Raw genomic sequence first — 25,891 nt, forward strand, 5'->3', positions numbered from 1 at the left:
TGGGCAATGTTCTGCTGGGAAACCTTGGGTCCTGCCGTCCATGTGGATGTTACTTTGACACGTACCACCTACCTAAGCATTGTTGCAGACCATGTACACCCTTTCATGGAAACCTTATTCCTTGGTGGCTGTGGCCTCTTTCAGCAGGATAATGCATCCTGCCACAAAGCAAAAATGGTTCAGGAATGGTTTGAGGAGCACAACAACGAGTTTGAGGTGTTGATTTGGCCTCCAAATTCCCCAGATCCCCAGAATCCAATCAAACATCTGTGGGATGTGCTGAGAAAACAAGTCCGATCCATGGAAGCTCCACCTCGCAACTTACAGGACTTAAAGGATCTGCTGCTAACATCTTGGTCCAGATACCACAGCACACCTTCAGGGGTCTAGTGGAGATGAGTCAGGGCTGTTTTGACAGCAAAAGGAGGACCAACACAATATTAGGAAGGTGGTCATAATGTTATGCCTGATCGGTGTATGTTGGGTTTTTGTGTTTTATGATGATTCTCCATAGTGAGATTTATAAGCTGTTTTCCTCATGGGGACCCAAAAAAAATAATAATTTGGCGTGCAACACACACACGACAGCTGCACTTGAAGAGAAACAACCATTTGTAAGACATTCAAAGTGAGATTCTGTTTATTCAGGACAATTAAAAATACTGACATATACAAAGACTTACAGTCTACAGTCTATTTGGAGGCACGTCCCACTCAGATATTTGAGTTTTGAATGCAACTTCCAAAAGACAAAAAATACATATTTTTACATTTGATAATCAAGTTCCATGATTATTGTATAGTCACTGGTTTCTGTGAATTTTGCTGTTTTGAATAATCATTTAAACCTCTGTGATTTGAGCTGAAACAAGTTTTTGTATGCAGGTGTTTGGGGAAATCTGTCCAAAATTTACAAAATAATGTTTAGAACAGCACAACCAAAAAGCTTTAGCATTTAAAGAGATTTGTGTTATACATTAATTTCTTCGTCAGGTTTTTGTTAATTCACGAAACACAGTGATAAAGTGCAGTTTAGTCAACGCTGATGGTTTAAATTCATCTGTTTGTATGCAAGACAATATCAATGAAGGACTTATTCGTAATATTCTGGAATAGTGACAGTAAAGGTGTTAATAATGAATGTTCTCACTTCGATTGATAATTCGGTATATAATTGGGTCTGAAGACAGTGCAGTAATTCTTACAGTGAAAAGTTAAGTAAAGGCTTATTATAAATAATAATAGTTATTTGTATTTGAGCATTGGTTTTTCCTATGAAACACAAACAGTGTAATTAAAAAGCTGATTCTGCTCTATATATGAAAATGCAGGCCGATCTCAATAACTCTAGAGTCTCTAGAGTTCATTTGCAATTTCGCTTGGTTCATTTAAAAATGTATATTATATCAGGATTTGAACCTGGCCTCCAAGCATACAACAAAATTACACCACTAGATTCTCATGACAGAGCAGTTTATCCACACAACATTCATTATTAAAAAAACTGCTGTGAATCTTTAAAAACAAAATCTGATATAGCAGCATTTTAATCTTCATGTCAGTCTCTGGTCTCGGCCGTCTCTCCACATCGCCTCACTGAGCCGATGGACTCTATGTGGTGTCTCAGTTTGGACTCCCAGTCGTCCGACTGCTCCAGAACTTCATAACGCGTCTCCAGCATGTCTAACGCCTGCACTGCTTTAGGGAGGTCAAGGGTCAAACCGGCCTTCTGCACGGCCTCCTGAAACTTGGCTGGGGATGCGGTCGCTATGCAACATCTGAATACAAAGAGCTTAATTAAGCTGTGAAATGAATTTCAAAAACAGGAAGAATAATTCCTGCCTAAGAATAAGAATAATTACTACTAAGTGTGATCTACACATGCCTAAATAAAACAGCTACATCAGCAGTGTCATTAAAATAGGCCATTCATGTGATTCTTGCAAATGAATGTACATCTGAAGTGAACTGACTGTCTCCAGAAAAGTTTTGATGGCATTTTCTTTTCATTTTACCTGTATAATGCTTTATAACATTGTTTATAACATTGTGAACAGGGGTAACCGCTGTATTTCTGCTGTTCCATAAGCATCACTTACTGAGTGAATTTTCATTCAGTCCATCTGTCGTTTTTGTTCAGACCAATTATATTTACAGTGTAAACACTTATAAGTGTGTATAGTGTGTGAGTGTAACCTGTTTTCTCCTGGTGTGATGGGACTCTGATAGTGGCGCCACACGGCCACAGCGGTATGAGGACAAATGAGATAGTGATTGTCCTGCCAGCATCTCCGCATGGTCTCCAGTATCCCGTCATCAGACACCGACCCGGACGACAACACTTCGCACAACTATAATGTCAAATGCAACCATATTATCATCAGGCTCTATGAACATTAACATCATGATTTTCTGCTGGAAGCTGCTTTGAAACAATGTGCATTGTGAAAAGTGCTATACTAATGCTACTATCAGATGAGAACAAAGCTTCAACTGAACTGATCTGAATAACGACACTATTGTGTTTTTAGTGCTGTTTTACAGCGAACATTCTGGCAAGGTTCTCTCAACGTTACGAACAAACGTTCTTCCAGTAACGTTAACAGAACGTTTTTTCAAAGCTATCTGGTCTTTGATAATGTTCTTAGAATGTTAGCAAAAAAACATTATATTAATGTTTTTTCCTGAAAAGTTTTAGTTGAACGTTCGTCTAACATTTTTTAAATGTTACTTGTTTCAGAATGTTCAGAGAACATTCTAAAGTAGCGTTCTCATAATGTTTGAAGAATGATAAAATGGAATGTTCCCTTAATGTTCATATAAGCAAGAAAAAAAAAAACATTCAGAAATAACGTTTTCATTACTTTATGGGAATGTTAGCAAAACATTCTTAGAACATATTTTTGTTAGTTTGGTTTACAGCAGAATTTGAATTTGAATTTGCCTCATATTTGATGAAGTTTGCATCGATTCTTTGATTTTTCTGTGAGGAGATATTCAGTGTTCACCTGCTGATGAAGTGACTCAGGAAGAGTGAGTTTGTGCGTCCTCTGAAACTCCTCCATCAAATTCTTCACCATCACGCCATCTCGACCAGACAGCAGCCAGAACACACGCTCCATGTTATACGGGTCCTGTGAACATGCACAGCTGTATTCACACACACACACACACACACACAGCAGAAACGCATGAATGCAAACAAACCTGGATGTCGATGGCCGGAGCCAGAGTTTGCTTGACGGAGTTTGACATGGAGAAATCTCCGCTCTGGACCGCACGGTGAACGATGTCATTGGCGTTCACCATGGCGACGAGGCGGAGAGGGATTCCCATCAGCTTCATGATGCATCCAGCTGAACACAGACAATAATGATCAATCATTCAGTCAAAAGTTTGCAACACATGCAGGTCCATAATAGAGTCATAAAACAGTCCTAGGTTTTCGACCTGATTGGAACCAAAACAAACCAGTGCAGAGAGATTCTCTGGAGTCTGGTTGTCAATAGTCAATAGAAATTTCGATTCACGGACCCTAAGGGCCACCTAAATGTTCGAAGCGGGTGGAGCCACTTTTACTAAAATGGTTATAACTCGTAAACAGAATAAGATATTTTCACCAAACTCAGCACACCTATGTAAGAGCTCATTCTGTGGTCGCATGAAAAAGGACACGATGACCTATAACAGGAAAAAACTTGAAAATGGCTATAACTACTTTACTGTTAGTCCGATCGACTTGAAAATTGGCATGCAGTGTCTTTGTCCGAGGGGCCACGACTGTCTATGAGGGCACTGACATATCTCAAAAAACATGGCCGCCATCAGCCAATGAAGTTTGAGCAGCTATCAGACAAATATTAAATACTAAATATTGGAGATTATTTAAAAAAACAACTTTGGTGAACTAGTCCTAGGTTTTTGGCTCAACCTTGATAACTGTTAAAAAGTTTTAAAAACCATATATTTCCTAAGGTAAATTGCCTGTATTGGCTGTAAATTGTCTTTTCCATGTATGATCGAGATGGTTACAGGCTTGCTAAATAAAACAAAACATCTTTCTACGCATGTGCTTAAAGGCCTTAAAATGCTTGAACCCCATTAATTGCTGCTTGCAGCTATATTTTCTTTTTGATTCTTCTGATTTTGGCAGGTTTGGTGGGATTGACCATGCGCACCGGTGATGTTTCCCGCTCCTCCCGTGGGCACCAGCACCTCCAGCACAGGCAGCGCATCTCCTTCGGCCTGTGGCGCACTGAGCTGAAGGTAAGCGAACAGGAAGTGAGCCGTCTGCACCAGGATCCTGCACCAGTTGACAGAGTTCAGACTCATGAGACCATGACGGTGCACCAGGTCCGCGTCTGCAAACAGTTTCCTCAGCGGGACGTCAATATCATCGGAAGTCCCGTCCGCTGTGTTACAGCACAAACACACAGAGATCCACATCACACTGTAATAAAATGAGACTAAAACAGTGGATTTCATAAACAAATCTACAGTCTGAGAATCTCTTCTGCTCACCAACACTGCATATATTTGATCAAAAATACAGTAAAATTGTGAAATATTTTTACAATTTAAAATAACTGTTTTCTATATGAATACATAGTAAACTGTAATTTATTCCTGTGATGTTAAAGCTGAATTTTCAGCATCATTACTCCAGTCTTCAGTGTCACATGATCCTTCAGAAATCATTCTAATATGCTGATTTGATGCTCAAGAAACATTTCTGATTATTGATAATGTAGAAAACAGTGGAAACCATGATACATTTTATTTTTCAGGATTTTTTTGATCAATAAAAAGTTCAAAAGAACAGCATTTATTTGAAGTAGAATCTTTTGTAACATTATAAATGTCTTTACTGTCAATTTTGATCAATTTAATGCATTCTTGCTGAATAAAAGCCAAGTTATGTTCCAAAATTGAAGTTGATATCACAAAAACTGAGCCGCTAAAAGGTTTCCAGTTTACCTGCAAACACATGGACGTTGTCCGCTATGCTGGTGGTCATCTGTAGCTCTTGTACTCTGGTGACGCGTCCGTGAGGAAACACCACCACGATGTCCACTTCACTCAGACCGAACACACTTCTGATGGCCGAGCCGCCCGTGTCGCCGGATGTTCCTGAAAGAACATCAGGTCTGAATCTCCATCACAGGTCACGAGACGGGCAGATCTGAGATGGGCGTTACTTCATACCTACAAGTATTGTGGCCCGTTTGCGGTCTTTGCGCAGGAAGTACTGCAGGAACTGAGCGGTGCAGGACATGGCCAGATCCTTAAACGCCAGAGTTTCTCCATGGAACAGTTCCAGGATGGACAGAGAGTCCTTCAGCTGAACCAGTCGCACCGCATCTGGTATGGAGAAGCTCGACAGCGCTTGTGAAATGAGCCCTACAGATAGACAGACAGGAGGTTTGGAGAGACAGTTCATGACCAGTAGTTTCAACAGAATCTGAATTTAAATCTTAAGCTAAAAACGTATCTTACTGTTCCTCAGTTTAAGACCTGGCTGACTAACCTCACTGCTATATTGCACATGGAGAGAGTCAGATACGGTATTATTGGAAACCCTAATAAATTCTACAGTATATGGCAACCATTTCTGGATCATCTCACCCAGTCTAATGCTGACTGTAATGATGTCCATATATGCTGGCCACCCCTGTTGAGAGCTTGTTCGGAAATATGCTCTGCTACAGATACAGTAGCATAACTTCCGCAACAGAATTAAAAAATAAATAAAAACGTAATTGCAACAGAATTGCGAGATATAAATTCAGAAGTGTGAGATATAAAATCGCAATTTCAAGAAAAATGTCAGAATTGTAAGAAAAAAGAATTGCGAGATTTAAACCCAGAATTCTGAAAAACGTCAGAATTGCAAGACATAAACTTAGAATTCTGAAAAAAGTCAGAATTGCAAGTTATAAACTCAGAATTCTTAAAAAAAAAAAAATCTGAATTGCAAGATATAAACTTAGAATTCTGAAAAAAAGTCAGAATTTCAAGATATAAACTCAGAATTCTTAAAAAAAAAAAATCAGAATTGCAAGATATAAACTCAGAATTCCGAAAAACGTCAGAATTGCAAGATATGAACTCTGAATTCCAAAAAAAGGCAAAAATGCGAGATGTAAACTCAGAATTCCGAAAAAAAAACAGAATTGCAAGACATGAACTCAGAATTCTGAAAAAAGTCAGAATTGCAAGATATAAACTTAGAATTCTAAAAAAAGTCAGAATTGCAAGTTATAAACTCAGAATTCTTAAAAAAAAAAAAAAAAAAAACAGAATTGCAAGACATGAACTCAGAATTCTGAAAAAAGTCAGAATTGCAAGATATAAACTCTGAATTCCAAAATTAGTCAGAATTTCAAGATATAAACTTAGAATTCTGGAAAAAAGTCAGAATTTCAAGATATAAACTCAGAATTGCAAGATGTAAACTCAGAATTCTGAAAAAAGTCAGAATTGCAAGATATGAACTCTGAATTCCAAAAAAAGGCTAAATTTCGAGATATAAACTCAGAATTCTGAAAAAAGTCAGAACTGTGAGATGTAGATTAAAAAAATGCATGTTTTTGCGCAGGCTTATGCCTGTCCTATAGTCTAAGGTTGACCCTCTTATAAGTGTTTGTCTATAGTTTATATACACTTCCCTCTGTTTGTGATGTCTATTTTAGTATGGTTGTACAGCACAGTGGTCTACGACTGTTGTTTTTACTGTGCTTTATTAATTTGACCTGATTCGTGAGTGTTGGTAAAGGAGGCGTCTCACCCTGCAGATGGTGTCGCGGGATCTCCTGCTCAGGGATGTAGAGGCAGCAGATCTCACACAGCAGCTGCTGGTAGGACAGACGCCTCCAGAGCCGCAGCGTCTCAGCGGACAGCGACGGGACGCTCTCTGGCATGAACATGCCCCCGTCTGGAGCGTATCCAGAGAACAGCACGTCTCTGAAGCTGCGGCCCTGAACGCCAGCACGCGTGCTGCAGTAACGCATCCTGCAGGGTCAAGTGATGCATTCAATGACTGCACTTCATTCATCTTTTACATATTACTACTCTCACTAAATACTAAAATAACACTTCTTCTTACATGCCTAATTTTTGTGCAAATTAATAGGCTATTCAATTCGTTTTGGCATGGACTGGCTCTTCACATTCACCCACATGCATAACCCAACAATATGAGAGATTTTAGTATCTTTGAGATACTATTACAGTTTTTATTAATATTTTTTTACTTTTCATTTTAAGTTTTATTACAGTTTTAGTGATTTTGTTGTTTGTTTTTGTCAATTGTATTTTTTCTAATTAAATGTCTATATAGTTTTTATTCATTTTTATTTCAGTCATTTTAGTACATCAAGGTAAACTAAATGAAAATGAAAAATGTTTTCCTGGCAACTATGAAATAAATATTTTTAAATGTTTTATATTATTTTAGTTAACGTTTAGTCACGTGACAAAAATGTTTTTAGTTAACTATAATAACTGGTCTAATGTCTAAGATTGTATATGTTCATGTAATTTGAAGTTTTACTCAGTAAACAAGCAGACAAGCAGACATTTTACAAGTTCTCATGTGAAGATCAAAGGTCTAAATCGTACTTTTTCATTTACTGCAGCTGTTTCCAGTTGTTTTATTTGTTTTTACTCTTGACTTTACATTCATGTTCGTATGCTGTTCATTTACATACTTTTTGCATTTAGCAGACGTTTTCATCAAAAAGCGACTTGAGTTGAGGAACAAAAGCAATTCGCAGCAGTATAAGTTAATCAATACCTGTGACAGACTGCGGTGTTCGAGTGTCTGCAGAAACTCACCCGGATCTGATGCACTTTAATTTTAACTTTCACCCGATCTGTGTTTGGCTCTGAACAGTCAGGGTTGCCAAGTCTGCGGTTTTCGTGTGGAATTTGACTATTTTTAATAATTGCCGCGGGTGGATTTTTTCCCCCTCGCGGGTTAATGTTTGACTGACAAAAATTGTATTTGACCGACATTCTTGTATTGTATTACTTTAATCATTTTATATTCTATCAATGATAAAACTGTGCTAGATTATGTATTTTGTGAGGGAGAAAATTGACTTTGAGCTCCTTTGTGAATAAAAACAATGTTTACTACTAGGCTGGTAAAGTTGAAATTATGTATAACGCATAAAAGTGACCGTAATATAATTTAGGTATAGGAGTGGCTTTGATATGTGAGACAGGGTCATTGGCTTAGTTTTGTTTCGCAGACCTGGCAACCTCGATATCAGCCTCGGGCGGGACTTAGTGACTCGGACGCAGTTGGACTAAATAATAATCCCCCTATTTTTATTTTTCTGTGTATTTGCGACAGAATTATTGTTAAAGTCATCGGTGTCATTTTTCGTGAGTAAATTATGTCGTAAGCCGCAGCTGAAGCAGCACAGAGACGTCATTCTCACGTGATTCGTGTTACTTTACACAACGCCTGCGGCGATAAACCAATCACAGCCGTTTGTGATTACAGGAGAAAATTGCTTAAATGGAATACAAACAGTAAACACAAAACTTAATACTATTCCAATAAATCCAAACAGCAGAAAAAACAACAACAACAGGAGATCTCTGATCTCTGATTAGACAAAAATATAATATAACATAGTAATGTAATATTTAGGCTACATTCGTTTCAGCCAATATGGTCATATTTTTGACATTGAAATGACAGAAAAATGCTTAATCATAAAAGGGATTTCATTAATAATTATGCATTGTAGCCGGGATGTTGATAGCAAATCAGTTTTGATTATAGGGGACGCCGGGGCTAGTTGTCACACTTTTATTATTATTATTATTATTATTATTTAGAGTGGATTTATTTTTGAAAGATAGTTTCTGTTTAGACATAAACCTTCAAACCTTTACTACACTTTTTTTAAAGGTCATTATTGGCATTCATGAAGATCCTTTTATATCCATGGAAACTTCCTATTGCATAAATTATTAAAATGTTCTTCACACTAAGAAAAAATGGTGCTTTTAAGAACTGATCACTGGACGGTTCTTTGGGGACCCAAAATGGTTCTTCTGTGGCATCACTGTGAAAAAACCCTTTTGAAACGTTTATATTTAATAGTCTGTACACAATCAATCAATCAATCAATTAAATGAACAATACACACTGTTATTGGGATAGGGGAATATATATATATATATATATATATATATATATATACATATATAGCAGAATTTATTAAAGTATGACTCAAAAATTAATCATGAAAAACAGGAAATGTACAGAGTCTGTAATATTGCAATGGTTTATAATTTATAAAGTTCAAAGAGTTTAGGAGCTTTCTGCTGTATTTGGGATTTGTGATTTATTGGAAACCGTTTTTGTCTGAACCAACAAGAGAAGAAACGCACAGAGTACGTTTAATAAACGTTGTGTGAATGTCTTTATTTCAGTGTAACCTTTGGACATTTATTCCACACTGAAGCTTTTTCTCAGTGGCATAATCATAATCTGTCTTTATATAATCGTATTGTGCATTGATAGGTTTAAATCCTGAAGTAAGAAACCCTTGAAAACAGCCTGTTGAACCAAAACGCCGCATTTCTGCAGGATCTTCTGAACCTGATCGGAGGAAACATTAACGGTAAGTCTAACGTTTCTTGAATGTTGCTGCTTGTTTCAGAACGTTCAGAGAACATTCAAAAGTAACGTTCAAATAGTGTTTGAAGAATGATAAAATGGAACGTTCCCTTAATGTTTTCATAAATTAAGAGGAATGTTGGTGAAATGTTCTTAGAACATATTTTTGTTAGCTGGGTAAAAAAAGGTCTTGATTGGCTGCTGTCATCTGCTCAGGTTCATTCAGTGTGATTGAATGATTGATCCTGATTTCTCTCTGCAGCTTCTGATGGATTTCAGTGGGAAATATCAGCTGGAGTCACATGAGAACTTTGAGGCTTTCATGAAGGCCATTGGTAAGACTGTCCTGAGAAAACACAGAAGCAGCAGGTTGCTTGTTATCGTGATTGTAATATGAGAATAAAAGCATGCATGCAAATTAATCCTGGTTAGAAAAAGTCAGACACTTGACATCTGTTTCATGTATTTCAAATCTTGCGTCTCTGCAGGGCTGCCGGAGGATGAGATCGAGAAAGGCAAAGACATCAAGAGCATCTCAGAGATCCAGCAGGACGGAAATGACTTCAAGGTGACGGTGACGGCGGGAACTAAAGTGATCCTGTACTCGTTCACTGTGGGTGAGGAGTGTGAGCTGGAGACCTTCACTGGAGAAAAAGCTAAAGTTAGTCAGATCACAGTCTATTCATGTTCCCACCAACATCGAAAGAATATTTTTGAAATAAAATATGAGTAGATTGATTGGAGTGAAATATGAGTATTAATTAATTGAGTAGATAAATTAATATTTTTGGAGTGAAATATGAGTAGATTGATTAATCTAGTAGGTTGATTCATCTTTTTTGGAGTCAAATAAATCTTTTTTGGAATGAAATATGAGTAGATTGATTAATCGATTAGAGTGATTAATATTTTTGGAGTGAAATATGAGTAGATTGATTAATCTTCTTTGGAGTGAAATATGAGTAGATTAATTAATTGAGTAGATAAATTAATATTTTTGGAATAATATTTTTGGAGTGAAATATGAGTAGACAGATTAATCGAGTAGATTGATTAATATTTTTTGGACTGAAATATAAGTAGACTGATTAATCAAGTATATTGATCAATCAGTTTTGAAGTGAAATATGAGTAGATTGATTGTTTCTTTGGAGTGAAATATGAGTAGATTGATAAATCAAATAGATTGATATGAGTAGACTGATTAATCGTGTAGATTGATTCATATTTTTTGAGTGAAATATGAGTAGATTGATTAATCGATTAGAGTGATTAATATTTTTGAGTGAAATATGAGTAGATTGATTAATCGATTAGAGTGATTCATATTTTTTGAGTGAAATATGAGTAGATTAATTAATTGAGTAGATAAATTAATATTTTTGGAATGAAATATGAGTAGATTGATTAATCACGTAGATTGAATAATATTTTTGGAGTGAAATATGAGTAGACAGATTAATCGAGTAGATTGATCAATCAGTTTTGAAGTGAAATATGAGTAGATTGATTGTTTCTTTGGAGTGAAATATGAGTAGATTGATTGTTTCTTTGGAGTGAAATATGAGTAGATTGATTAATCAAGTAGATTGAATAATATTTTTGGAGTGAAATATGAGTAGATTGATTAATCAAGTAGATTGAATAATATTTTTGGAGTGAAATATGAGTAGATTGATTAATCTTCTCTGGAGTGAAATATGAGTAGATTGATTAATCTTCTCTGGAGTGAAATATGAGTAGACAGATTAATCGAGTAGATTGATTAATATTTTTTGGACTGAAATATAAGTAGACTGATTAATCAAGTATATTGATCAATCAGTTTTGAAGTGAAATATGAGTAGATTGATTGTTTCTTTGGAGTGAAATATGAGTAGATTGATTAATCAAGTAGATTGATATGAGTAGACTGATTAATCGTGTAGATTGATTAATATTTTTTGAGTGAAATATGAGTAGATTGATTAATCGATTAGAGTGCTTCATATTTTTGAGTGAAATATGAGTAGATTGATTAATCGATTAGAGTGATTCATATTTTTGAGTGAAATATGAGTAGATTGATTAATCGATTAGAGTGATTAATATTTTTTGAGTGAAATATGAGTAAATTGATTAATCGATTAGAGTGATTAATATTTTTGAGTGAAATATGAGTAGATTGATTAATCGATTAGAGTGATTCATATTTTTTTGAGTGAAATATGAGTAGATTGATTAATCGATTAGAGTGATTAATATTTTTTGAGTGAAATATGAGTAGATTAATTAATTGAGTAGGTATATTCATATTTTTGGAGTGAAATATGAGTAGATTGATTAATCAAGTGGATTGATATGAGTAGATTGATTAATATTTTTTGAGTGAAGTATGAGTAGATTCATTAATCGATTAGAGTGATTAATATTTTTAGAGTGAAATATGAGTAGATTGATTAATATTTTTCGTTATGACTGTCAGGTTTTGTGAGATTGATGAGATATTACAGATCTGCTCATGTGTTTGTGTCAGACTGTGGTTCACATGGACGGGAATAAGCTGACAGTGTTTGTGAAGGGGATCGACTCTGTGACTGAGCTGGATGGAGACACTATCAGTAACGTAAGTCGAGACATCATCATCATCATCATAATAATCATCATCATCACTGACTGTTCGATCACTGAAGCCTGTGCCATGTGCTTTCAGACCCTCAGCTTCGACGGCATCGTGTACAAGAGGATCAGCAGGCGCATCTCCTGATCGTCTCACTTCTGTTTGTTTGGAAGGGCGAGTGATTTTCTTACATCTGGGATAGATTCAATCAAAACGCCACAATGTGATCTGTTGAAAATGCCTTTATTAGAGTGCAGATTCAGGCACGTTTCTTGCTTAGCTTCAGTACATCAGCAGGTTTATGAAGTGGCTTTGATTTGCACTTGTTCTCCAGCGACGCTCATGGGTTTGTTAGAGAGCACGGCCTCCCTCATGCTGTGATAGACGTACTCGTTCTGTTTGAACAGACGAAGCTCCATCTCTGTCTGCGTCCGCATTGCCTGAAAACACACATTTCACATCATCCAAGCTCACAGTGCAAATAAACTCTCACAAACCCATTCTGATGTGCTTCTCTTGGATTAAAATCAAATCTTTCTCTACCCACAGTGACTCTCAGGAAACAGTGTCATTTGTGTGTGTGTCCATGACTTACTGAACTTACATGATTGGATAGATTTAACTCTGTTTAGTTGTTTTAAGGTGAGACATTACAGGCAAAACCATTGTTTTTTCATGCACTAGTCAGTTTTGAGGTCTATTTTGCTTACATAACATACGACTAGTGGAAAGAAAACATACAAAATACACTTTTAAGTGTTTATTTTATTGCACTTTATCTATTTGCATCTGTAGATTTCAATTTAAATCCATATCTTTATTAAAGGTGGTGAGTTTGAGTCAGAAATCTTACACCAAATACAGACACCAAACTTTACAGTTTTATTCACATCTATATTCTAAAGGTTGGTTCATATCTCATTTTCTGAGTGATAAAAAGAGAAATTCCCTCTGTAAAAAGTTTTAACTCTAATATGTTGACAAAATCAAACTAGAAATATAGCTGCAAGCAGCCATTAAGGGTCCAAGCACAAAAAACCAAACAAGAAGTGAAATTATCAGTAAAATATAGCATTTTATTTCATATACTGTATTTCATATACTGTATACATATATTTATTGTAGTTAGTGGCAATTTAATATTTTGTTCAGTTATAGTGCCACCAACAGGTGCAATCCCACCACTTTTTTTATGTGTCCTCAGAATATGCCCATAAATAAGTGTGTCAAATTTGGTGAAAATATCTCGTTTAGAAGTTATAGACATGTATATGTTTGAGTGCATAAAAAATGACCCATGCACTTACTATCAAAATTTTGGCATTTGGGATTTAACGTATAGCCAACGACCTATTTTTCTGAATTTCCTATGGTGGTTTCATCTCGATCAGACTAACGGTTTCGAAGATATTCGCAAACATTATTTTATTGCTAAATCGCAACATTGCACAAACCATAAGGCGAAACCTAGCATGTTAGGCATCATTGGAATCGGCAAGGATTCAGGAATCTAAGGAGATGACTCCCATAAAAATAAGTCAACCACATCAATGAGCATATAAGTATTTGATTTCACCACTAGGTGGCGCTGTCTTGAAACTTCTCAGGCTCCTTCAGGGCATCGTGCTGATGATGCATACCGAGTTGCGTAATGATATGCTAATGCATTCAATAAATACAACATTTAGCTACAAAATGCAAAATGGCCGACACCCAAAGTGGCCAATATGGTAAAATTGGATATCTTTTAACTCGCATGCTGCCCTGCATCTAACGACCAGTTTTATAATTTTTTGGCCAAACTATTCGGAAGTTAAAAGCCAGGGGTTCCCAAACACATTCCTGGAGCCTCCCCAGCACTGCACATTTTTCATGTCTCCTTTGTCTGACACACCCATTACAGGTCTTGGAGTCTCGACTAATGAGCTGATGATCTGAATCAGGTGTGTTTAATTAAGGAGACATGGAAAACATGCAGTGTTGGGGAGGCTCCAGGAATGTTTGGGAACCTGTTATAAACAAAAATAGCCATTTTTTGCTATCTCCGGACCAGTAGGTGGCACTGTGCCGACATGCAGCATGTAGCCTCAGGTCATGCTTTTTGGTGGGAAAAGTTTCATGATGGAAAATGATGTAATAGAATGTGCATTCGAATCGGATTGAGCCAAGGAATCAGAGGAAAAAAAGAATTTTGTTTCTAACCCGTATGGCTCAAAAGTTATTAGCGTAAACATTAGTGAAATTTTGGACCAGTGGTGGCGCTACAGAGTTTGATCTAGAGCTACCAAATTTGCTGTAGTTATTGTTGGGACTGTCTTCTATCAGCGTGCCAAATTTCATAACTTTCCCGCAAGCGGTTCTATGGGCTGCCATAGACTCCCAGAGCGGAAGAAGAATAATAGTAAGTACGTAGACACAATCGAACATTCGGTGCTTGGCCCTTTGTTATTAACCTGGCTTTATCCAATGTTCAGATTTCTTTTCTGGAAATGCATGCAATTGAGTGAATTTTTAATTAAATAATGCCTCATTTGCATATTTGCACCTACCATTTTTTTGAAAAGTTGTAATGCAAAATTTAATATCTTAATATACTGTGATTAATCAACTGGGGAAAATATGGTGATATCTATTAGTTAAAAATGTACCCTATTTACCTGTGGTGTCTTGCCTTAAAAATTATTATCAAAGTTTTCATTCACTGGAATATCATTACATTTAAACTGTCAAAATGTTAACTGAATTCAAATTGTACCAACATTTTGCTTTGATTGAAATTAAAACATCATACTTTCACTGTCTACAGTGCATGTTTTTTTTGTTTTTTTAAAAAAATGTCATTTTATGATTCAGAATTTGTCTTTCTGTTCTTCAGCCCTGTTATGAAGTCACATTTTCCCTTTAAAAATAATACTTTCATCTTTCTGACATCGTATTTAAGCAGTCATCGTCAGTATTTCACTTAGATTGGCCTCATCAAGGTCAGTAGTTCAACTCTGTTACAGGAGCAACATAATGAGCTTGTAATAGAAACCAACACTGACTGATTTTCGCCACGGTAACATTCGAGCCTGAAGCGTTTGATGGTTGTGTATCGTGTGCAGCTGGTGTTTTACCTCCAGGTCTTTGGTGATGGGATGATGAGCTCCATGTGTGATCAAGAGGATGGCGTAGGCGCGACAGATCAGCCCGTGACCTTCCTCTATCAGCCCCGCGTGCCAGTGCGTGACACCCGCCCTCATGATGGCCATGCCCAGCTGGGCGTTATTGGGATGGTAAAGCTTCCTAAGACGAGGAACAGGGAAATGATTGTCTGACTGGCCTGATATTTGGAGCACAGGTGATTGGAATTAAAGAGATTTACAGGAAATCAACAGATTATTGGATTTCACTGGATGAAAAGAGGTCAGTCCTGTTATAACTCACTAGGGCTGGACTTCGATACAAAGTTCACTGTTTGATTTCCATTCACAAGCGTGCCATTTGATCCAGTTCTGATCCCGATTTGATGTTAATTCGATATACAGTACGTATATTTCTCAAAGAAAAAACAATCTCTTTCAACTAAGCTGTAAACTACATTGGAACCTTGTCAGTCGCTACATTACTAATGTGTTAATCATTTTAGAAACATGCTAGATCATGCTAGCAAACATGTTATAACAGGTTCCAATTAGCAACTGATTTGTCTACAAGCATTTAAACTGCACATAATACAGTTATGTGTCTGGAAGTTAGAAATAACTTTTAAAAGTTTTAAGATTTTACTCAAAGTAGTCAATAAAATGTTAACATGTAACACATTGCTAACATGTTTCTAGCTTATTTCAACAGATTTTGAACGTTTTATCATGTTTTAACATGATTTAACACGGAAAAGGCATGTTTTACGAATTGGCACATTGCTAGCATGATTTAATATGTTCCTAACATGATTTAGCACATTGCTAACATGGTATAACATATTGCTAGTGTGATTTAGCACATTGCTAGCATGCTTCAGCATGATTAAATACATTGCTAGCATGTTTCTAGCATGAATTAACACATTGCTAACATGTTATAACATGTTGCTAGCATGATTTAACACATTGCTAGCATGTTTCAGCATTATTTTACACATTGCTAGCATGCTTACCATGTTGCTAACATGATTTAGCATGTTGGTAGCATGTTTCTAGCATGATTTGGCACATTGCTAATGTGTTTCTAACACGTATTAGCACAGTGATAACATGTTTTAACATGTTGCTAGCATGATTTAGCATGTTCATAACATGATTTAACACATAGCTACCGTGTTTCTAGCATGAATTAACACATTGATACCATGTTATAACATGTTGCTAACGTGATTTAGCACATTGCTAGCATGCTTCAGCATGATTTCACACATTGCTAGCATGCTTTAACATGTTTCTAATATGTTTTAACATGTTGCTAGCATGTTTCTAAATTAACACACATTGCTCATATGTTTTCACATGCTAACATGATTTAGTATGGTTCTAGCATGTTTTAACACATTGTTAGCATGTTTCTAACATGAATCCACACATTGTTAACATATTTTACCATGTTGCTAACATGATTTTGCACATTGCTAGCATGTTTCAAGCATGATTTGGCACATTGCTAGCATGTTTTAATGTGTTGCTAGCATGTTAGCATGTTTTAGCATCTTCTAGCATGTTTCAGTAGAAATCATGTTTCTACTTCAATTCGTTTTTTTTTTTTTTTTTTTTAAATAAACAGTGTCTGTCATAATTAAACACTTATTTTCATGATGGATTTATTCATACATACATTAAATATTAAAGAATAGGTGAAGTAAAAAATGTAATGAATATGTAATATAGATCATATGTATCAAAATGCTCCTCACTAGAGTTATTGAATGGCTTTTCTGAGGTAAATATGGTGTTACGTTTGATTGTTCTCAAGCTGTTTTATTGACGTCTTTCTGTGGTTGAAACACTGATTGATCGATTATATGAGACATGATTTGTTTCAGTAAGTTGTTCTGCATCTTTCAACATTCCTTCTGATGTTCATCCATGTTTATTTGCTACTAGTAAAGAGGAAGAGATGATCGGTTAACAAGCCGATATATAAATAATGTTCGATAAAGTTTTTTCACACATCAACTGAAAACAGCATAGAATAAAAGATCGATTTTTGGGATTTAAGAATGCATATCAGTTCATTAAAATGCAGAAATGGATGTGTTATAAGCCACAGACGGGATAAGCCACAGACTCACGCGTATCCCTCCACCATGCGCCGCGCGTATCCGGACGCCTCCTCAAACTGCTGCAGGAAGGACAGGACCTCACTGGCAGTGCTGAGGACGCGCAGCAGATGCAGGTTTGTGTCTCCAAACACTGGACCCTGCTTCTGCAGACACTCGCGGCAGATCTTAATCACCTACAGAACCAGATCACAGCCGTTAATGGCCGCACAGCTGCATTGAAACACCCATGTCATTCATTTAAAGTGCATTTTTATATTGGTCAAATCGAAAATCAGTTTTTGTTCACTTTGTTGAAGCAAATAACACTTCTCATATAAGAAATTAAAAGAAAGCAGGGACTCGAGACTCCCCTGCTAGTTCGCTGTTGCGTGATTGTTTACAAGGTAGTTTGTGATGTCACAGACACCAGCGATTTCAAACCATGGGTCTTTTTTTCACTGCAGTTTTAAGGAGAAAATACTCAGCAATGGTGTTGACAAATAAATTTGCACATGGTTTGTATTAAAGCATATTAAAAACACCACAGACATATAAACAACATTAAAAACTTGATTTTCCCACAAGGAGACTTTAAACAATTTTCATCACACTTTGGCGTTGGTTCAAAGGTCATCGCTGAGGTTTGGAAATGCTGTTTATATCCTCTTTTATTGCCAAAAGTTCAGGTTCGACTTGTCAGACAGACCTCATGGAAGTTTCCTTCAGTACGAGCCTCTTCGATCTTCACCAGAGCCTGAAGACTGAACTCTGTCACCTCCTTCAGCACCTCAGCAGACGGCTGCAGACACAAACACACGAGTGAAGATCTGAAGATAGCAGTGATCCTTCGCTACACACATTATTACAGGCCAGACTTCAAATGCATCGCTCAGTTTTATACAATGTGTAACGTGGTCCCTTGAAAATGTTTGAAGACGCCTGTCATATACGGTCAAAGCTCTTGTATTTCTGCATAAACCTCCATTGAGCTCTTTATATCTGAGAGAATCAAATTCAACAAGGAGTACAAATATTTGTACATTTTCTATTTTGCGTATCAACAAAAATTACCCAGGAGGTGGATAGGGGTTGAAATAAAGTGTTATTTTATTTAGTTTTTAGCATGATGCGAAAAGGGGAGAGCTGTTTATGTTTGATTATGTCGGGGGTTTTTTTTATTTTGTGACTCAGTGTAGTCAAATTTCTACAGAACCAAACTTTCTAGCATGACATTCACATTTTTGTAAATATTTTATTATATCTTTTCATGTGACAACACTGAAGAAATGATACTTTGCTACAATGTAAAGTAGTGAGTGTACAGCTTGTATAACAGTGTAAATTTGCTGTCCCCTCAAAATAACTCAACACACATTAATGTCTAAACCGCTGGCCACAAAAGTGAGTACACCCCTAAGTGAAAATGTCCAAATTGGGCCTAATTAGCCATTTTCTCTCCCCGGTGTCATGTGACTCGTTAGTGTCACAAGGTCTCAGGTGTGAATGGAGAGCAGGTGTGTTAAATTTGGTGTTATCACTCTCACTCTCTCATACTGGTCACTGGAAGTTCAACATGGCACCTCATGGCAAAGAACTCTCTGAGGATCTGACACTTTATGCCAAAAAGGTTCTATAAGGAGAAATGTCTTAAATGATTGCATAAATACTTATTTCATTTTTTCTTCTAGTGATAAAATATGTTTACAATCTATTTAATTCATAAAATTAAAATGAATGAATTAAAACTAAATAAAACAATCCCATGAAGGTTCTATATATGAAGTGGAGGATGGAACCGTCTATAGTTCTATATAGAAGCTTTTCTTGTAAGTGTAAGTGTGTTTCTAGTACAGATCTGACACTGGTTGATATGAACCTTCTGTCCATCTGTGTCTCTGACGGCCGTCATCAGGTCGTCTTTAATGCCATTGGTGCAGTGCTCACACTTGCAGTCGAAGTAATACTGCTGCTTCAGCAGCCGCTGCCGGTCCTTGGACACGTTCAGGAAGTCCACGTAACTCACGGTCAGCTCTTCCCCTTCGGAGATCTTTCCCAGAGCCCTCAGCTCGATCCTGACAGCATTCCCAGAGGACACAGAGCCAATGATCCTTACTGTGAGCTAATGCTCTCTCTTCAACAACAACAACAGTGTGGAAGCTTGTTTCTGCCACAGAATAAAAAATTAAAATGGTAATTGCTCCTTTTATCTCGTAATTCTGACTTTCTCGCAATTGTGAATATATCTTGCAATTCGTACTTAATTCCAAGTTTATAACTCTCAATTCTGTATTTTTTCTTGTAATTCTGAGTTTGTAACTTGCAATTCAGATTTGTTTTTTTCACAACTGCGAGTTTATATCTCGCAATTCTGACTTTATTTCTCGCAATTCCGAGTTTGTAGTTCGCAATTGGACTTGTTTTAACACAATTCTGTTTATAACTCGCAATTCGTACTTGTTTTTTGTAATTCTGAGTTTACATCTTGCAATTCTGACTTTATTTCTCACAATTCTGAGTTTGTAGCTGCAAATTGGACTTGTTTTATGGCAATTCTGTTTATATCTCGCAATTCGTACTTGTTTCTTGTAATTCCGAGTTTACATCTTGCAATTCTGACTTTATTTCTTGCAATTCCGAGTTTGTAGCTCACAATTGGACATTTTTTCTTGTAGTTGTGTTTATATCTCGCAATTTGTACTTTTTTCTTGTAATTCCGGTTTATATCTCATAATTCTGACTTTGTACTTTGTTATACTTCAGAGTTTACATCTTGGAATAAAGAGATATAAAGATATAAACTCGCAATTGCGATAAAGTCAGAATTGCGAGTTTATATCTTTATATCTCGTTATTCCAAGTTTATAACTTTCAATTCTGAATTTTGTTCTCACAATTGTGAGTTATACAGTCAGAACTGTGAAACATAAAGTTGGACTCAGCTAACGTTCTCATTAAGTTATGAGAACATTATTTCTGAATGTTTTCTGAATGTTCAAAACGTCCAGTTTTTTAAACGTTTTTTTCTTGGTTATGTGAACGTTATTTACCTCTATTTTTTCATTTTGCAGTTATTATTGGAACGTTACTGGAAGAATGTTTGTTCATAACATTGAGAGAACCTTGACAGAACGTTCCCTGTTAGATGAGCAATTCTGTGGCAGAAACAAAGTTCCATAATTTAGTCTTACAAAACTAAGTGATTATTTTAATGTCATTGCATTCCTAAAATAAAAGCATAACACAGTTGTTGTGTTAGTACAAAAACCAAACAAACCCAAAAATCTATTTTTGCAACTCACATGCAACACCATGTTAATTAAAATCTTAGAGCAACATAACATGTGACACAAACGAGAATACATGATGACTTGACAAGCGCTTCTTCTCTTGAGTAACAATTAGACTGTTTTATAAGAATGACTGGAGCTGGTGTACATAATCTTTACTAAACAGTTATTCTCATTTTCTCTGAAATGTCTATATTTTCTGCAGCTGGTAACACTTTACAATTGGGTTCAATTCATCGGTTACTGCATTAGGTATCATGAACTAACAATGTACAATATGTTAAAAGACAGATGATGATTAAATGGAAATGAGAGGTCAAAGGTCAAATGTTAGTGTTTAACACTGACCCACCTTCTCTTTGTGTGGAATGAAGCATCTAGTGCCGTCTGACTGCAAGAGAGAAACACACACGCTTTATCCTGTTAAAGGTCACATCCCTCTATTTGAGTTCAGATCTGAATCATTTCATCTTTATGAATTCTCATCTACTCACTTGCCATGATTGAGAATGACGGTGCAGTTGGGCCAGCAGTTGTGATTGACCAAACAGAGGTTGGGAAAGAGACCCACGCCCACCGCCTGAAGACCCCTCTGATCGCTCAGCGTGAAGCCATTGCAGTTGATCTGAGGACGACACAAACATCTTTCTCATCCTGAGGAGCTGAGCAGCGTAAATGAAGAAGTGACGAATCTCTGCCTACCACACCAAAGATATGTGACACATAGTCCTCTCCGACCGCTTTGCTCTTTTTAGGCCAGTAACTATAGAAGTGTTGCACGTCGACTTTGAGCTCCTTCAGATCCTCGGGGGTCATTTTGGACAGGTGATCCTCCAGGAGGTCGAGGGTGGTGAGCTGCGCGTCAGAGACCAGACCCGTGTCCTTCTGGATACGCCACAGGATACGAGCGGCCAGACTGCCATCACACGACATTCAACGCCAATAAATGCCTTTTTTCTTGTGGCTGAACATGTTTTTTCTTTATTACCAACACTTATTTATCATTACTAACTCTGAAGGCCCTTCAGAGGCTCTTGACAACTCTTGACAAACAAATTGGTGTGAAACATGACTTGACTCACCGCACGTTCTCATTGGGAGCTTTTCCAAGCTTTCTAATGGCAGAGCATTCCTGCTTGTGTTCATCCCACGCGGCGCGCTGGCACGTGCGATCGCAGTAGTGCGCGAATTTGCACTGTGCGCAGCGGTGAGGGTTTGGCTGCCGGCGGAAACAGCTGTGACACACCTGCAGAGAGAGACTGACAGACCGGAGACACACACCTGCGTTAGCATCCTCATCCAAAACGGTTCATTACATCTGTGCAATTTTTGTGGAAGTGCTAAATCAAAGTGCAATTTTTTGCCAGAGCAAAACGCAATTGTGTGTGGATGTGATGCACTCATGCTATCTGTGGGTGTTTATTAGGGCCCTAGAATCCAGTCATAAAAACCATGATTTTGCCAAGTAAGACATCTTCCTGGGTCGACATATTTTGCTGATCCTGGAGCAACAATCCTGTCCTAACCATTTCCCTACCCCTAAACCTAACCCTACCCATAACTTACCCCTTAAAAAAAGAGGGAAATGATTTATGAATAACACTGATGTAGAAGCACCTAACCCTGGTTGAAAGTCTAAACTTGACATAAACTTGCTGTGTTTGAAATCGCCCCATACCTTCATTCACTATTCCCTACATTAGTCTACTAGCGCTGGAAGTTCTGCTGCTTTTGCATAGTTTGTGCTTGCTGTTTAATAATCATTTGAATCTAGGCAAACTGGCAGATCCAGCAGGCTAGTAATGAAAAAAATGATCTCGAGCTCTGTCATGAAAACTAGCATGTATAAACCTTAATCAAACAATTTAATAATCAAGTAAAAATTAATATGATATAACGCTGTACCCACACTGGGAAGTAGATGGATGAAAGATTCAGCTGTAGGCGCCATCTTCTGGTCAGACGCAGTAATTCATGTTGAGTGTACATTGGTTGTACGCTCGTTGTTGCAGTGCATTGTGGGATTGAATGCACTCAGTAATGTCCACCATGGTTTCGGACAACACCACAAATGGCTATGCCCTCAAATAGTGCCCTATTTAAGAGTATAGGGGGCAATTTCGGACACAGCCCTCTTCTCTTCTCTGATGACGAGGGCGGGGCAACCACCTGTCACTTACATGAGATCCACCAATAGCAAACCACAACCAGTTAATCATCCAATCAATTCCCCACAGACAAAATCAAGCCCCGCCCTATAGGGCTGCACGATTCATCAAAGTTGTGATTTGATTTAGTGTGATTATGACAAAGGCAAACATGAGAAGCGTTTATGAACCTCTTGTCCAACGGAAGGCAACATTTAATAACATGTTTTTACTCTAAACTGTCATACAAAGAAATTATAAACAAGAAAGAACCAACTAAATATTAATAACTTATGTTGTAAGCTTTTGTCAGCTTTTTGTTTTTCTATGCATTTTTGAACATAGCAAAATAAAACCTGTAGTTGTAGTTTGCACTTTTTTCCAAATAACTGTGTCATATAAATACCTTAAACAATAGTGTTTTGTTCTAAAATATTTTCCCATATGTGACCCTGGACCACAAAACCAGTCATAATTCACACGGGTATATTTGTAGCAAAAGCCAACAATACGGGTCAAAATTATTGATTTTTCTTTTATGCCAAAAATCATTAGGATATTAAGTAAAGATCATGTTTCATGAAGATATTTTGTAAATTTCCTACCGTAAATTTATCAAAAAGTAGATATGTGTTGCTAAGGACTTCATTTGGACGACTTTAAAGGCGATTTTTTTTTATTTTTTACACCCTCAGATTCCAGATCTTCAAATAGTTGTATCTCGACCAAATACTGTCCTATCCTAACAAACCATACATCAATTGAAAGCTTATTTATTCAGCTTTCAGATGACGTATACGCCTCGATTTCAAAAAATTGACCCTTATGACTGGTTTTGTGGTCCAGGCTCACATATTTTGATGGTTTAATCGAACTTGTAGGGTCATTAAAAACAAATATCCCCCTGGACGTCACTTTTGGCACTACCGTACTCTGCATGTCCATGAGAATGATTGAAATATTTACATTTTGCTTTAATTATAAATGCGATTGAGGAACTGTCACCTCAATCTTCCGGTGTCACTTTGCACACTTAGAAATATTGCTTCATGTGACTTACATATGTGTCTATTTTAAGATGACATTACCTAAGACTGATGTCATCGAACGCTCCGTCCAGGTTAACTCTTTGTGTTGAAGCACATGGAAACATGTTAGTGTTTACAGAAGGTCAAAGGTCGAGAGCTCTGTGTGTTTTCTGCAGTGCAAACTGTTGCACAGTCTCTTGACTTTTTATGGAGGTGAAACTGTGATCGTGTCACATGAGAGTGGAATCTCTCCCACCTTCTAGCACTTGATAGTGACCGAACTACTGTCAAAGTTTCTCCAGGGGAAAAACTCCAAAACAAAATGTGCAACTAACAGGATCCAAGGCTTTGCATTTCCAGAGCAATATTTAATGACAAGCTTTCAGAGTTTCAAGTGCAAACATCTTGACTTTCAATGGTTTAAACCATCAGCTGGAAAACATCTACACACTGACTGCAGGAACTCATATGGGATAAAACACATGAAACAGAGATATGAATATACCATGAGTTATTACAGAATCTCAGACATGTTGGCCGTTCAGTAACCCGAGCTATCAGTATGAACTACATTTAACAGAACCAAAGCAGTGCAAACTCAAATGATCTCTATTAATCACGTCACATTTGAGATGATAAAACCCTTTTAGATTATAGCTGCACCATGCACCGTCCAAAAAAGACAAGTTCAGGATCCCTTCATTGAGTTGTCAACAGGTCAGCATCCACAACATTCTTCCAAAGTAAGCCGTTCCTGACCTGACAGTCGATCTTACCTGTCGAACACGACCGCGGCGAAGCTCGCCTCAGCAAACACGACATCTCCAGCTGACAGCTCCTTGGTGACGCGGAGGCCACGGCCTTTCTCTCCGGCCGCGAACACTTCCACAGGATCCATCTTCTCCACGGTCATGGCGACACAGTCTGCTGTCCTGTGCTACGGCTGAAGGTTTCCAGCGCTTGCCTTCCCATCCAGCCCATCCAGCACGGCTAAAAATAGAGCTGCTCCTTTACAGTGAGGAGAGTTACTGTTACTGGCATGAAGGAGTGAGGAGGCGGGAGAACGTGTATGGAGTATTTCTGTCCGTCAGCTGTGTGTGCTCATCAGGGCCAACATGAGCTGACACTGGTAAATCATCTTTATCTCCATCCATCGACATTCACATGATCTTTGAATAAGGGTCATTTTCATCACATCTCAAATCATCATTAAAGGTGTCCTAATATGCTTTTTTTTCTCCATGTTCATCTTTCTTCAGTGAATAGTAATAGTTTTGTAATAAAGTGTCTCTGTCATGGACCATCAGATATGATCATCTTCATGACCCCATCCTAAGATTTAAAAGGCATCTATCTTTTATAAACACACTTTATACAACCGGAATACCGGAAATGTTGGGACGTTTTTTTAAATTTGAGTAAAATGAAAACTAAAAGACTTTCAAATCACATGAGCCAATATTTTATTCACAATAGAACATAGATAACGTAACAAATGTTTAAATCTTACACTTTTATCCACTAAATGAGCTCATTTCAAATTTGATGCCTGCTACAGGTCTCAAAATAGTTGGCACGGGGGCAACACATGGCTGAAAAAGCAAGAAATTTTGAAAAGATTCAGCTGGGAGAACATCTAGCAACTAATTAAGTTAATTGATATCAGGTCTGTAACATGATTAGCTATAAAAGGGATGTCTTAGAGAGGCAGAGTCTCTCAAAAGTAAAGATGGGCAGAGCAGAGTAAAAAGATTGCAAGAAACAAATTGCAAATTTCATCATCTACAGTGCATAACATCATCAAAAGATTCAGAGAAACTGGAGAAATCTCTGTGCGTAAGGGACAAGGCTGAAGACCTTTATTGGATGCCCGTGGTCTTCGGGCCCACACTGCATCACTCATCGGCATGATTGTGTCAATGACATTACTAAATGGGCCCAGGAATACTTCCAGAAA

General features: G+C 37.3%; 4 protein-coding genes across 9 annotated transcripts in view; 2 read left to right on the top strand and 2 right to left on the bottom strand.

Moving 5' to 3' along the window:
- Positions 1–25,891, top strand: part of LOC127512615 (GTPase IMAP family member 8-like) — a 139,544-nt gene that overhangs the window by 82,282 nt on the left and 31,371 nt on the right. The window lies entirely within an intron of this gene.
- thnsl2 (threonine synthase-like 2) lies at positions 623–7,917 on the bottom strand. Of its 4 annotated transcripts, none has more exons than XM_051893671.1 (9): positions 7,796–7,917; positions 6,788–7,011; positions 5,206–5,400; positions 4,978–5,130; positions 4,179–4,412; positions 3,208–3,356; positions 3,009–3,134; positions 2,197–2,351; positions 623–1,778 (listed from the first exon to the last, which is right to left on the bottom strand). In XM_051893671.1, exons 2-9 carry the CDS (start codon positions 7,008–7,010, stop codon positions 1,559–1,561), a joined length of 1,455 nt encoding a protein of 484 aa, XP_051749631.1. In that variant the 5' UTR covers position 7,011; positions 7,796–7,917; the 3' UTR covers positions 623–1,558. The 4 variants fall into 4 exon arrangements, with proteins under 4 accessions (XP_051749631.1, XP_051749632.1, XP_051749629.1 ...); XM_051893672.1 differs by having other exon boundaries at positions 7,837–7,858; XM_051893669.1 differs by having other exon boundaries at positions 7,710–7,798.
- On the top strand, positions 8,261–12,479 carry fabp1a (fatty acid binding protein 1a, liver). Of its 3 annotated transcripts, XM_051893683.1 has the most exons (5): positions 8,261–8,391; positions 9,545–9,644; positions 9,903–9,975; positions 10,129–10,301; positions 12,156–12,473. In XM_051893683.1, exons 3-5 carry the CDS (start codon positions 9,909–9,911, stop codon positions 12,384–12,386), a joined length of 471 nt encoding a protein of 156 aa, XP_051749643.1. In that variant the 5' UTR covers positions 8,261–8,391; positions 9,545–9,644; positions 9,903–9,908; the 3' UTR covers positions 12,387–12,473. The 3 variants fall into 3 exon arrangements, with proteins under 3 accessions (XP_051749643.1, XP_051749642.1, XP_051749644.1); XM_051893682.1 differs by having other exon boundaries at positions 9,545–9,975; XM_051893684.1 differs by lacking the exon at positions 8,261–8,391 and having other exon boundaries at positions 8,401–9,975; positions 12,156–12,245; positions 12,333–12,479.
- Positions 12,467–24,962, bottom strand: smyd1a (SET and MYND domain containing 1a). The gene is made up of 10 exons (XM_051893673.1): positions 24,711–24,962; positions 21,842–22,018; positions 21,462–21,675; positions 21,254–21,384; positions 21,112–21,150; positions 19,349–19,544; positions 18,179–18,271; positions 17,503–17,666; positions 15,356–15,524; positions 12,467–12,679 (listed from the first exon to the last, which is right to left on the bottom strand). Exons 1-10 carry the CDS (start codon positions 24,845–24,847, stop codon positions 12,539–12,541), a joined length of 1,461 nt encoding a protein of 486 aa, XP_051749633.1. The 5' UTR covers positions 24,848–24,962; the 3' UTR covers positions 12,467–12,538.

This window comes from Ctenopharyngodon idella, chromosome 5 (genome assembly GCF_019924925.1).
Source record: "Ctenopharyngodon idella isolate HZGC_01 chromosome 5, HZGC01, whole genome shotgun sequence".
Classification (NCBI taxonomy): Eukaryota; Metazoa; Chordata; class Actinopteri; order Cypriniformes; family Xenocyprididae; genus Ctenopharyngodon; species Ctenopharyngodon idella.

What these genes read in the sequence shown, in the direction of transcription:
- fabp1a (XM_051893682.1), top strand. Translation starts at nt 9,876, where the DNA reads ATGATTGATCCTGATTTCTCTCTGCAGCTTCTGATGGATTTCAGTGGG. An exon ending in GGCTTTCATGAAGGCCATTG is followed by an intron (nt 9,976 to 10,128) that starts GTAAGACTGTCC and finishes GCGTCTCTGCAG; the next exon opens with GGCTGCCGGAGGATGAGATC. An exon ending in TCACTGGAGAAAAAGCTAAA is followed by an intron (nt 10,302 to 12,155) that starts GTTAGTCAGATC and finishes TGTTTGTGTCAG; the next exon opens with ACTGTGGTTCACATGGACGG.
- thnsl2 (XM_051893669.1), bottom strand. Translation starts at nt 7,735, where the DNA reads ATGAAAACGTCTGCTAAATGCAAAAA. An exon ending in ACGTCTGCTAAATGCAAAAA is followed by an intron (nt 7,012 to 7,709) that starts GTATGTAAATGA and finishes TTGACCCTGCAG; the next exon opens with GATGCGTTACTGCAGCACGC. An exon ending in ATCACACCAGGAGAAAACAG is followed by an intron (nt 1,779 to 2,196) that starts GTTACACTCACA and finishes CTTTGTATTCAG; the next exon opens with ATGTTGCATAGCGACCGCAT.
- smyd1a (XM_051893673.1), bottom strand. Translation starts at nt 24,847, where the DNA reads ATGACCGTGGAGAAGATGGATCCTGTGGAAGTGTTCGCGGCCGGAGAG. An exon ending in TGTCACATATCTTTGGTGTG is followed by an intron (nt 21,385 to 21,461) that starts GTAGGCAGAGAT and finishes TGTCGTCCTCAG; the next exon opens with ATCAACTGCAATGGCTTCAC. An exon ending in CGCATGGTGGAGGGATACGC is followed by an intron (nt 15,525 to 17,502) that starts GTGAGTCTGTGG and finishes TCCTCGTCTTAG; the next exon opens with GAAGCTTTACCATCCCAATA.